Source organism: Cydia fagiglandana, chromosome 7, assembly GCF_963556715.1.
Source record: "Cydia fagiglandana chromosome 7, ilCydFagi1.1, whole genome shotgun sequence".
Lineage (NCBI taxonomy): Eukaryota > Metazoa > Arthropoda > Insecta > Lepidoptera > Tortricidae > Cydia > Cydia fagiglandana.
The window spans coordinates 20,628,928-20,642,944 of record NC_085938.1 but is presented as its reverse complement, the minus strand read 5'-3'; the positions used below and the strand labels follow the sequence as shown (position 1 = coordinate 20,642,944).

Sequence of the window (14,017 nt, the reverse complement as noted above, 5' to 3'; positions counted from 1 at the left end):
CGATTGTCACGGCTACAGTTGTCACTCAACTCACTGCGAATCATGTTGAGGATGTATCATAACAAGATCATGTCACTCAACTCACTGCGAATCATGTTGAGGACGTATCATAACAAGATCAACACCTCAACAAAGTGCAAAATTTGAATACCGCCCATTATCAAATATACAAAGGCAGCAAAATATATTATAATAAAAGCAATAAAAGGATAGATTAAATTTACCAAGCAGATGCTTTAATATTAATATGTGCACAATGAAATTGCAATTTCTCAATTTAAGTTTCAGGCAAGCAAGCTGCGTAGCACTAATTAAATATACTAAGTTGAACGATCTTGAGCAGACTTTACTTTTTAATATCGCGTCTTTGTGTCTGACTTTGGAGATAATCTTTTGTTTCTGATCTCTATTAAGTTACTTGTAAGTCTTTCTTTGTAAATATTTACAAGACCCAAGAGGTAAGCTTTATTAACTGTGACATGATCTTCAAGATGATCTTAATTTACTAAATGTACGTCTGTTTATAGTCTTAACGTTTTACTTGTTGCTCCTTTTTAATATAAAATTCTTAGTGGGTCGTGCTACTTGCCTAGATCATTTCTAAAAGATATTATAGACGGCAAATAAATACTCAGACGTCTAAATATATTTTTTGTCTTGTTTTTTGCGATAAACCCGTTCGTTAAGACAGCGTTTTGTGATTATGTGTTAATTGTGCATGATTAATAGTTGATTTACTTATACGGCGCGATTCGGGAAATGTATTAGAGATTAACTAGATACGATATAGTAAAGATATGTGACGTCCCACGAAAAAAGGTACCTTATGGCCGTTGGCGTTAACGCTATTATTAACGCCGCTCCAAAACGATTGCGGCGCTATGCGACATAAACGCCGGCCGCCATAAGGTACCTTTTTCGTGGAACGTCACATATCTTTACTATTTCATATCTAGTGAGTCTCTAATTCATTTCCCGAATATATTATATATATATATATATATATATATATATATATATATATATATATATATATATATATATATATATTATATTATATTATAGTATAGTATAGGACATTCTTACACAGATTGACTAAGTCCCACAGTAAGCTCAAGAAGCCGATAATCGATAATCATTGACAGCTAACAAAATTAGGTTAATTTATAAAATTCGATAAAGCCTTCAAGTACAACTATTTCATTCATACGCTTTGATCACCGTAGTATTTGGATGAAAAAGATTAACCTTAATTCCATAGTCGCGGTGGAAATGGGCACCGCAAAGCGGGGCTTCGTGGTCAATCTCCATCGTGACTTTAGCATTCAAATGAAATCTTACCTTATAGGTACCAAGGTGCTCCACGACACACGGTAGGCTAGCATCGCGCCCTAATGCCACAGTCACGTTGGGGATAGGCTCCGCAAAGCGGGGTTCCTCCGTCAACACTGCAAAGAAAAAGTTTATGTAGGTTTGGAAAGTGGCAACTTGCTGCAGGGTGATTGATTACAAGAAGACATTATCATCATCATCATATCAGCCAGAGGACGTCCATTGCTGGACATAGGCATTCCCCAAAGAGTGCCACAATGACCGGTCTTGCGCCACCCGCATCCAGCGGACTCTCGCGACCTTCACCAGGTCATCAGTCCACCTTGGTCCGGTACGTGGTCGCCACTCGAGAACCTTTCCGCCCCAACGACCATCGGTCCAAAAAGACATCATTTTGATGAAATGCGCGTGCATAATAATTATAGGACATCGTTTAGAATAAAAATGTTGATGTCAATAAAATTGTACGTTCCAATTGTCAGCCTTAAATGTATGACTGAAATTACAACTTCAATATTTATAGCCTTACAGTCATATCGGGCCAAGTTGAGAGCTGAATTAAAAATTATAAACTCTGGTCTAGCCTCAGTTAACGACAGCACTCAGTCCTAATCACGTCACTTCAACGTTGCTAAGAGGCTGGCTGATGTACAACGAGATATGGATATTGCCTCTTTTACTTAGCCAGACGGATACTGTACACCTTAACGGTTACAAATGTGAAGTAAGTTTTTAAGGGCGTATACAAATAGGTATGCAGGGGTGATAAGCTAAATAATTCTATTGACTGTGTGCTGTGTGTGTATTAAGAATTTATTACCTACGTTTTTCTTTGTTCACTTCAGAGGACATTTCCATATATTTTGGAGGGCGCAGATTAGACGAATACAGATGAGACTGACTTACAGATGGATGCGCGATATGGCCAGCTAGGTGCATTTCTGTTGTGGCATAAACGCCGCCGCCGTATCTGTTAATTTTTATCGTTCGCTGCCGCATTAGTATCATGATTATGAAGTTCAATCTGTCACTCATTTTATCAAGGAAATTGACATAATGTTGACAAGGGAATAAAGCAGGCCACTGACGAGCCTTCCAAGTGGATGCCGTTACAATGGATTCATCCAAATAGACGGCATCCTAATATTAAACATTGTACGTTTTTGACATTGACGGACCGATTTTGGATTGCAGCCACCTTCGAGCAACACCGGCTTCCGACACGTCGGAAGGGAGGGGCCCAAGCGATATCTCGCCGTACAAATCTTTCTGCCATTTTTCGCGGGGGGAAAGATGCACACAGTCGCATTTCTCACACACTTACGTACAAAATCCAATCTGTAATGACGACACAAATACATAGAAAATGACACACGTCAAAGACAAATCTTGCAAACCTCGATCTCTTTTTATGTACGGACGAGTGATTAGTGTCACAACACGCACACTAACACATTTTCGTTGAAGTATGTCATTGTATTCTGAGAGATGAGAAGTCGGATTTGTCGCTCGACCGATCCGCAATTTGTACTGAGCGAGCAAAATCGATAAATCCAACAATTACGTGAGACTAAAATATAATAATTGTATTTAAATGTAATTAAACGTATGATATGTAAAAAAAATATTACATGTGAAATGTAACACTTTCTTTTTATAAATTTGATGTCCTCGACCTCTTTTTATAACAAAAAACCGAGCAAACAGGCATTTTTGTGCAGCAGTGTTCACGCGCGCGTCTGGACTCGGTCTAGTGAAAAATCCAAGTGCAACTAGTTTTATTACCCGCGCTAGATTATTTTGACGCGCTAATCTTGTACCTCGGCAGAGGGGAAATAGTGCGAATGCCGCCTCCCTTCCGTGTTGCTCGAAGGCAGCCACGCTATTTGGACTATTGGAAGGCTCGTCAGTGGCCACCTTAACTAGACAGCGGCGACATCAACGCCACCGCAATAATGTCGCAACAGTAATGCGGCTGCATGCAGTTGACATCCGAAAATCACCTTTATTGAATCATGATTTGACTATGAGATGCCCAAAATTAATCACGTTTACCTACACTACACTACAGATCAAAACCTTATCCCTAAACCTTAATCCCTAAATCTTAATCTGTTATTGTATTTTTCTTTGTGGTGCAATAAAGTGTATTTACTTACTTACTTACTTATCAAACGGTTAACACATGGTATAATAATATATTTTGTATTTTGATTTTTGTATTTTTTTTTTATACTCCGCCTGATACTCTCATCCCGTCTTTTCGTGGTCACGTGACTGACACAAGCCTACGTCATCGTGCGACAGCGCTATATGATAATATGCGATAGCGCTATACATAGCGGCCATGTTATTGTGACGTAGGCTTGTGTCACTCTGGAAAGAAAAGACCATGTTTTATTAGACTATGGGTTAAAATGGAATTAACCTTCTTGTATCATTCGTGTCAATGGCTGTAGGTCAAGAGGACGTTCCCCAATGCGTTGGACGGATCAGATAAAAACCCTTACCAACACCCCACTTAACACATGTGCCAGAGAAGCATCTGCCAGGGAGAACTGGCGTAGAATCGTTCATCGTTCAACGTGACCACGACTGCTCTGCCAAGAGTAATTCGACGGAGAAGAAGAAGAATCATTCCTGTATCGAGATTGTTCCAATTTATTTTCAATTTCAGTTGTTTTTCTTACTGGAGCTAGTGGCTCCACTACCTAAATACAGGTTTATTAATCCCTAGTATTATTGCAAAGGTTATTTGTTTCCCGATTTTCTGTTTCGCTGAACACTGAGTTGAAGCTACAATAACAGTCAAGGATCGTTTCATGATGTAGGTATTATCAATATTTTTGTGGTATTGTATATTTGACTCTTATTTTTGTAAAAAGATTTCAGCCCTGTATCTTATTAAAATATTGTTCAGTGTCATAGGGATTCAAAAGTTAAAGTCAAGGGATCTTCAGATTAGACGTGCGCGCCGCCGCGGCGCGCCGCCGCCATAAGGAGTCAGCGCGCCGCCGCCGCCGCCGATAGTTTAAAATTCGCGCCGAGACAAAGTCCGCAAGAGTACAAATTTAAAATCAATTGTCATAAAGCGCGTGCGACGTTTAGCATTCCGACTGTTCCGTTTTTATTTACATTCATTGCTTGATTTATTTTAACCCTTAAATCGATAAAGTCCACTATAATGGACATCCCAAGAAAAAAAATTCTGCACCAAATATTAAATAATAGCGTTACTTTCCTCGAATGATTGAATGATATGTTTGTCCCTTTGAATGATATGTTATTTTTAAGTATGAGTATATAAGAAAATATTGGGAACCAGTGTGAACATAAACATAATCTTTTTGACAAAGTCCTACAGAACGCAGAACTTGCAAGGAAGCATCCGAAAGACTGATATTTTACCCATATTTCATTATTTTTTTTATATGACAGTATTAAGCAGCGTTAAAATAAAACGTGTAATAGGTCACTAACTGGTCTGTTTATTACGTGGCAATATGATTTACATAAAAATGTTTTTCGTTTATGGGTAAAACAAGTGTAAAAAGTGTAATGTCCAGTATTTTGCCCGTTCTAATTGACAACACGGCACTTTTGCTAAGACCAATATGTTAGACGTTGCCAAGTTTTCGAAGAGTAAAATTATTAAATTTTCTGGTATGTTAGGTGTTTCAAAACATTTTAAAATGTCATTACTTGCCGTATTACGTAATGAACCAAATAGATAAAAAAATATTTTTATGGATTTTTTCCCTGTGGATGTGGTGTGTGTGTGTGCTTGTTTGTTTTCTGTTTGGATTTGTTTTCATCAAGAGACATACCCGATTTCATTTAAAAATTTGTTAGGAAAATTTTGATAAGTGCATGCATTATTGTAAAAACCATTGCTTAGATGTTATTGCTTCCTAGGATAACCCGCTGTTTGATTTAATGTTAAATAAATGACGTCAATGACTGGTCAGTGGCGTAACTTGGGGGGGGTTGGAGGGGGCAAGTGCCCCGGGCGCCGTCCAAGGGGGGGCGCCAAAATGGGCAAAAGACTACCTCTCGGCCTTGCCAAAAGGCAGCAGGGAAACTTTTGTCAGTCGATGTGGATGGTAATCTGGCCCACAGCGCAAAAGAGAAAGCCGATCTTTTAGGTACTCTTTTTGCCTCGAACTCGACTTTGAAAGACGACGGTAGCGCCCTACTGCCCACCATCCCGCAGTGCGAATACTCTATGCCGGAAACTTCTATCAAGCAGAGGGATATTCGGCGGGAGTTGCTATGCTTTTGTTTTATAAGGCGATCGGGCCGAGTGCTTCAGAGTTGTGTCCCGTGTTAGCGCGTCTTTTCCGTTATGGGTCTCCTGTCGAAGTTACCATCTTATGGACTGTCTAAGAGACTACCCGAAATCACGAAAAAAAGTTTACCCTCCCATAGAAAATGGACCAGCCAAAATGTAGGAAACAGCCAAATTTTTTTTCGCGACTTAGGGGTTGGTCTCATAGTAAAAGTTGCTCAGTATAATCCCCAAACCTCCCTGGCAACGGAAATGCAGTTATTTTTTAGCCACCCTGTATACAGGATGGTCCAAACTCCAAACCTTGACGTCCAAAAATTTTTTTTAGAATCCTCGTCGTGGGTTATCAGAATGTATGTTAGCCGAATTTTTCGTAGTTTTCGAGTTTAACTTTTAACTTTTGTTAAGAAATTGCGGGGTGAAGCTTTGCTTTGCTTTTATGCCTTCTAATAATTTTATTGTTCGTGGTATAAAAAAATAACATATTTGCACTGATAACATGAAATAGCGATGGGGAAGTGACCCCATAAAATAATAGTAGAAATAACAAACGAGGATTTTTTTTAATGAATTACTAATTTGGATGCTTTCCACCTCAGTTCCTTTGACCGGCGACTCTTACAAATTATGACCATTAAGTATCACTTTTTTGACCTTTTAAAAAAACTTAGGGTCTAGCAGTTTCTAAAATAACCAAAAGTCCTTGAAATCGCTTGTATTTTTTATTTATTTAGGTAAGGGCAACATCTAAGCTTGATATGCTTGAACGTAAAACTTTGTCTTTTTTTTCCAACTCAGCCAAGTGAGGATGCTGATTTTTTTAGCAACTGCGCCGTTTGTCAAGTATTATGTTACAAAAAGAAACATTCAAAAAAGTTCAATAGTTTTTTTAAATAAATTAATTGCTTCACCCCGGGAACTTCTCAACAAAAGTTAAAAGTAATAAAAATCATAATTCGATAACTACGAAAAGTCGGCTAACATACATATTCTGATACCCCACAGCGTGAGATATCTAAAAAAAATTTTTGGACGTCAAGGTTTGGACCACCCTGTATAGCACATGCCGTGCAACATCGCTCGTTCTGTGATACTAGAATGTCGTGAAAAACTTGTGTCAGGTATTGAGAGCATTCTATCCAGAGTTTCCGTGTGGGATCGGGACAATTTAGTCCAATTCAATCCCACCAAGACTCAATTTTGCAGGTTTACCGCTAAGAAAACCTTATTTTTCAAGGCATAGCCCTTCCTATGTCAGGGAGTATTGGGAACCTCGGTGTTGACATCTCCATCAGTGACGTCCAATAATTTCGTAGCCACCTTGCTGGGCAGACTCGGTGTGCTCAATAAAGGGAGGCGTTACTTTACTCTGGGGTAGACAGATTGACAGATCCCATATATGTATTGAGTACTGCTGTCACCTTTAGGCAGGAGCACCTGGATGCCACCTTGGACCCTTCAAAACAGTCCGAAGGCGCGCTGTCCCTATGAATAGTCTACGATCCCAAAGTCACAAGCGATATTGAACCTTTAAGTCTAAGGAGATCTCCAAAAAAGAAGTATATTAGTTTTAAAATGGTCGGCAACGCGCATGTAACACCCCTGGAGTGTAGACGTCCACAGGATGCGGTGACCGCTTACCATCAGGTGGGTCGTAAGCTTGTTAGCCACCGATGTACTAAAAAAAACACATATAAAGCTTGAACACGCCAAAACGTGGGCACACATTTTTGCTTATACATTTTGGAAAGGGTGGTTAAATTTTATTACTTTACTTAAATTAAAATCGCTATAGTATGAGGAATATATGATACCACAATAGTTGTCAATTGTATGATTCGTTTTCATGATAACGAGCTTTAAACAATAACTGAGCGAAATCACTTTGCACCAATAGAATTGGAAAAGTCGATTAGGCTAAAGAACCTTGTGAAAATGTTAATATATCGAGGATCGATTAGTTTTTGTGTTTTTGAAATGTTGCGGAGACGTCAATGAATGGAAAGACAACCAGAAAGCAGAATAACACGAGATACAAATGAGAAAAAAAAAGAAACTAGGAAAATACAGCGTTCTTACATAAAGACCGAAACCAAATTTTTCTTATGTTGCAAAAAACGTACAAATATCTCAAATTTATGTACAAAAAGAGAAGTCAAGTTAAATTAAGAGCTAGCAAGAGCTTATCTGCTCCCAAAATAGTGGTGCTAAATGAAATTTGTATGCAAAATGTAGGATATTAAAACGTTTGATCATTTTTAACGTATTTGAGCGTGTTAGGTGTTAGACGATGGTTCTATAGAAATACATACTTCAAGCAATACACAAAATAAAAAGTTTGACTTGTATGAGTTGCTAATACATTCCCGAAGATTGCAAGATAAAAATAATGCTAAGTATCCCCATTATTTATTGGTTGAGCCAGCTACTTGTGATTGCATCAAGCGACGCCGTTAATTGATTCGCATAAGGGACATTGACTATAGAAATGTATGCAAGAAACATTTGCGAAAATGACCTAAACCTATTTTAAAGAAGCCACAGCTCACAGTTACTATTTTGGTAGCATTCATCGTGTTGTCATTACACTATAACAGTGACGAAGGGGTATTAACATGATGGACATGCTGACAATGCCAAAAGGGTACTTTTGGCGGATGGTAATAAATGAAGGCGGATGGCAATGGACTGGGCCCATATCAATGAATATTTGAAAAAGACACCCGTTAAAGTTATATTATCAACTTATCCGCAAATAACTCTGGCTTGGACTACTTAAGCATACAGTAATCATGTCGTGCAAAGTGCCTGTGTCCTGGTCATCACGAAGTCTGTGACATGTCAAATCCTGAGGCTGAAATGATAGTCTAGTATATTAGCATGATAAACTATAATATTTTCAATTATATTCAATATATATTTCGCTCCATTAGACCTTTATTTTCTATTTATTTGTAATTTTATGTGCCCACGTTTTGGCGTGTTCAAGCTTTACACTGTATTTGTCTAAATTAAAAGTAAACTTTAATAAGTAAAAAGTAAGCCTTTCGTTAGTTCATTTCGTTTGTGGGGGGGGGGGGGCGCAAATTTGGTGCCTGCCCCGGGCGCTATATCATCTAGCTACGCCTCTGTGACTGGTAAAATGTTACCACATACGAACTATAAAGTTATTCCAAAAATATAAAAATAATAGGTTTACTTCAATTCATTACATAAGTTGGCATTATCAGTAAGTGTATTTCTAATAAAAAAATGCAATTATTCTATATTTATTTTAAAAAACAATAATTGGACTCAAAAAAACCTTATGCACGTAAAGTAGGTAGTCTATACTCGGCAACGTCCAAAATACTGGACGTCTTTTCATTACGCGGCGTATCTTTTTATTTACACCGATCCTGGCAACGTCCAACATACTGAAATATGTTTTTTTCATGATATTTCTACGATAAACCAAAAAAAACGATGTAACACAGAGTAAATCTTGGTTTCTCATTATACGTATATTGAAAAGTTGAAAATCCCACGCCGCCGGCGTTACGCCGCCGCCGTGGATTTTTTCGTGGCGCGCCGCCGCCCGATTTTTTTCGACCGGCGCGCACGTCTACTTCAGATCTGTGATCGGATGATGTGAATATTGGGTGTCTGACTGTATTACAAAAGATGAAATAATTAAAATTACATTAATTTAATAATCAAATTACTTTAATTAATTTAATCAATCATATTAATGAATATGCGTGTGTTGGCTTGATTTATCATGTCTACCCCTATTTTCCCTAGATTTTCATCAAGTAGTTGGAAACGTCGGGAATAAAATAAATTTGCGATATACTTCCGCTAATAAATATGATTTTTTAACATGTTTTAGATTTTGTACTGTTAACTATATTTATCACTATCCTTATATTGACTGGATATGGACCGTTATTAGGTTTAGGTTAAAAAATTTATCATAAACATTAACGACATACCGACCTAAGCGCAAAAATTCTTCATACCTGATCCGTCGAATATTTGGCAATCATCTTTCCAAACAAAACTCTTATCAATATTTACAAAAAGATATTATCTTTTGAATCTATTGACAGAGTTTCATCATTCGCCTTTATTGAAAAAAAAGTACAGCCTTTGATGAATATTTATGGCTTTATTAATAACCTACTAAGTTCCCAGCTAAGCTTAAACTGTTATCTGAAAATTTGTAACGATTGTGTATAAAATCATAAGTCACCAATTCATTCTAGTTAGTTAGTTCAAAATCTAGTTATGTTTAGGTTTCTAAAAAAGGTTCAATCAAGTCTTCAGTTATATAAATAAAATGTATGTATGTATAGCTAAATAAGTAACTCAAACGCCATCAACTTTTTGATTACGTTGATCGCTTTATTATTGCTTACTACTGATGTGACATTAAATAAACCCATACCATGTTCTTTTTCATTACACATCAAATATACAAAAAAAAACTATTATTTTTATAGTAAGTTTCATATTGCTTTAATTTTCCCGCTTTTTATAGGCTTTCGAAGAAATAACCTTTGATGGTTACAGAGATAACATCGTATTCTGTAGAAAAATATAATCCAGAAATAAATATAATTTATACCGGAACGTTCACTGATTTCCACGAGTCTGAACACGCTTTACTTATTAGTGTGTGTTTTTTGGGATTTCACCTTTTTTTTTTTTTTTTTTAATTATGAATGGGCTTACTCATGGCCACAGACTAGCCGAGGCGTAGACGTGGCCTACGATGGAGCGAGCTCGCCCAGAAGCCGATTAATACCACCGCCGTCTTTTTTACCGATTGAGATTGGATATTACTTACATTAGAGGTATTTGAACTGACTTTCAACTTTCGAAAAGAAAAAAAAAGCCCTTTCCCTACAATACAATATGGTATTATGGGCAATTGTTTTTTCTTGAAATGTGCAAGGAGAGTAATGAATAAATTGTGGCTTTATGCTGTTTTAAGCATAAGGATTTCTGCACAATTATGAAAAATAAGGATCCTTCTCCGACCCATAAGCCACAATTGGTTAGTAGTCTGAAGTCTGAACTGATACAATTATGAAAATATAGTTGCATTCTATTTCAAAGTTTCCGTTTTTTAGACTACATACCGATTACGTCTGTTTCATAACTCAACAAAAGTCAGAGCAATAGGCATATTTAATTAAGTGAGTTCTGCTCCAAAATATTTTCTTCATTAAAGTGCCCTTTGAAAACGTTTTATTTGAAAACTTTCCATGTAACTTCGGAACTCGGCAATCTATTAACATTGTCACCTTAGCAACAATGGACATTTAGGATTGTTCTATAGATTTATTCGACATTACGTGCTAACAGTAATCCTTTAGATTGACCAAAGTTATACCGTATGTCTTTGAGATAAGGTACGCAAATTGTCAGTCAAGCGAGGACGATGGTATTTAGCTTAATGGCGGATAGTCCGTTAATCTTGGGATGGGATTGTGGTGGCAGTTTGCATGGAAGGGAATGACTTTTGAGAACCCTTGCGCTCTGACCAATTCAAATCTAGTTTCATGTGTGTGATAAATTATGATAATTATGAGACACATACAATGCTCTAGATTAAAGAGTAAAACAAGTGCCGACGGAAGAAGAATAAATATCTAGTTTTAGAAATTTGTGGCAACGCAACGGTACCGAAAAAAAAACTGAGTGACTTTTCAGAGCTGTTGTATTGGTTAACAGTTGAAGTGCAATAGCTCATACCTTTGTTTCTTGAAGAAATTTTTATTCTTCCTATTAAACAGGTACCGTAAAAGTATAAAAATAGTATAAAAATTTTGCTCTTTAACATAATTGTGACGCGTTTCTGAAGAAAGTGAATGAAGTGTATCTGTAACTACTTTTAAGTTATTTCGATTTTACTAAACTGTGACGCGGTAGGCAAAGTTATGTTAAAGGGCAAAGTTTTAAACGTGTATGGCATAGTTACATCTAGCCAGACTAGGTTTTATTTCGGCTGAACGCGATAATGATGGTACCTTGGCAGATGATGGTGATGATTTGAACGGTGATGGCGAAGCTTCTGCAACGCCTGCTCATTGTTGCTTCCTCAACACGCTCGAGTCCGGTGCGGTCTGCTCATGGCTGCTTCTTCTGAAACAACACACAAAAATTAACAAACGATAAAAAACGGCCAGATGGGGTCGAAAAGTACTCGAGTGGAGACCACGGACTAGCAAGCGCAGCGTAGGACGTCCACCCACAAGATGGACGGACGACCTTGTTAAGGCCGCCGGAAGACGCTGGATGCGGGTCGCTTCCAACCGGTACGAATGGAGGTCCAAGGGGGAGGCCTATGTTCAGCAGTGGACGACTTATGGCTGAGATGATGATGAAAAAACAGCCAAGTGCTCATTGGACTCGCGCACGAAGGGTTCCGTACCATTACGCAAAAAACGGCAAAAAAATCACGTTTGTTGTATGGGATCCCCACTTAAATATTTATTTTATTCTGTTTTTATAAATATATCTTGCCATAGAATTGCGACATTTGAATTATAGTCATACATTTTGAACCTTAGTATAGCTTTTGGTAAATAGTTGTGTCGTTTGACGGTAATGCAATATGATCCGGCTATTATCTATGTGTTTCTTCTGTATTCTTCTTTTAACTATGTGTTACACAATAAATAATATTTTACTTACTCATTCGTGAGGATCCACGGGTGAAGGTAGGTACCTAACGGCGCTTACATCGCATAGGACCACACTTTAGTATTAGAGATTCGTTAATTACAGCGTAAGCGCCGACCGTCATAAGCAGAGCTCGGCGGGGGTGAGCTGTTTTCAGAGTTTGCACAACATGGACATGCCTTGTCATTCGTTGGTATATGTGGTGTAATTTAATATCTAAAGAAATTATTTTATTTAGGCTGCCTTTCCGCTACGATCTTTTCGTCGCCATTAAACAAATTAATTTTATAGCAAGCTTTTTTAGTAAACCTCTTCAAATAATATGTATATCCATCCATATGCTACTATTAAAGTTCATTTGTACATAAGGCATTGTCATTTTAGTTTAGTTATAATTAATAAAGTTTTATTTTAATATTCCTTACTAAGGTGTATCTATATTAATATCTACACTTGACATAAGTGACGTCAAAATGGCTCACCCCTGCCAAGCTCTGGTCATAAGGTACCTTTACCCGTGGAACGTAACATTTACTTGTCTCTATATACGATATATTTGTGAGTAGGAGGCATTACACAATCTCACAATAGAGACATGTGCCAAGCATTGAGAATGAGGGCTAATTAATCATTCATATGTTTAACCTTCATTGGCAATGACTGTCAAGATACAGAAGCGAAAATTAATCAGAATAGATACCTATTAATATTTAGATATGAAATTGTCACTCAGTCAATAAAGATAATCACTCAAGCTTAAACTATACACTCGTCTTATTTGCTATCGCTTTGAAATGTCAATAGGGCCCGAAACTCGAACAGAAGGATTTACTTGAACAGCTAAATAAACATACTAGAGATGGGCTTAATTTTCGGTAACTATTCAGTATTTGGCACTTTCGGCTAGTTTTGCAATCTCGGTTAAAGTGCCGAATATTCGGCAAATATTTTATACTGTTTGTTTTTTTAGAACACTGTAAAATGCACCTACTATATTTCATCAGATTACGTTTTACCGTTGTGTTATCACAGATGTAGTGCATAATTATTTTCCATCGTATTTTCACGAAACGTACGAGCGTGTCTTGCAATTCCAGTCAGTCTCGGTACAAAAAGTACTAGGATTGACTGAAGTAGCATAACAAATACGAACGTTTCTAAGAAAATACGATGGAAAACAATTATGGTAACATTCCATTTCTAACCGCAGCTGCACTACCGGTACTGAACGCGTCGCTGTCATTGTCAATTTCCATAGTAAAATGAACAGTAGTGCAGCTGTCGTTGGAAATGGACTGTCACCTTTACGCACTACATTAGTAACACAGAATCAGACACGTTGTATCCATTGTGTGTTTTGATTACCTATTTGAAAAGTATTAATTAAAAAAAAATAACCTTGTTTGCGAGTCCCTTTTGACCTATTTGTTTCTAAGGAATTAATTGCCTATGAACTCATCTTCAGCTGTTAATGTAATTGAAGCGTTTTCAATAGTTTACTAGAATGATATAGAGATGAACCGAATAATTCGGACGATTATTCAGTTAGTTAATATCTAAATCGGATATCTGGCCGAATATTGGTATTCGGCCCATCTCTAAAACAAACAGTTTACAGCTGATGTTATCATCTGCATTTCATTAATCAGGCTATTCGGGTCACCTTGGCTATTGATGAAACGTTTTGTATTGGTCTGTGATGTTTCTAGTAAAAGTGGACTTATT

General features: G+C 37.3%; 1 protein-coding gene across 1 annotated transcript in view; it reads right to left on the bottom strand.

Moving 5' to 3' along the window:
* Positions 1 to 14,017, bottom strand: part of LOC134666127 (lachesin-like) — a 111,571-nt gene that overhangs the window by 77,083 nt on the left and 20,471 nt on the right. The window contains exons 2-3 of the mRNA XM_063523281.1: positions 11,638 to 11,752; positions 1,342 to 1,448 (exon numbers count right to left, since the gene is read on the bottom strand). Coding sequence (XP_063379351.1) covers positions 1,342 to 1,448; positions 11,638 to 11,698 — 168 coding nt within the window. The 5' untranslated portion in view covers positions 11,699 to 11,752. The remainder of the gene's footprint in view (positions 1 to 1,341; positions 1,449 to 11,637; positions 11,753 to 14,017) is intronic.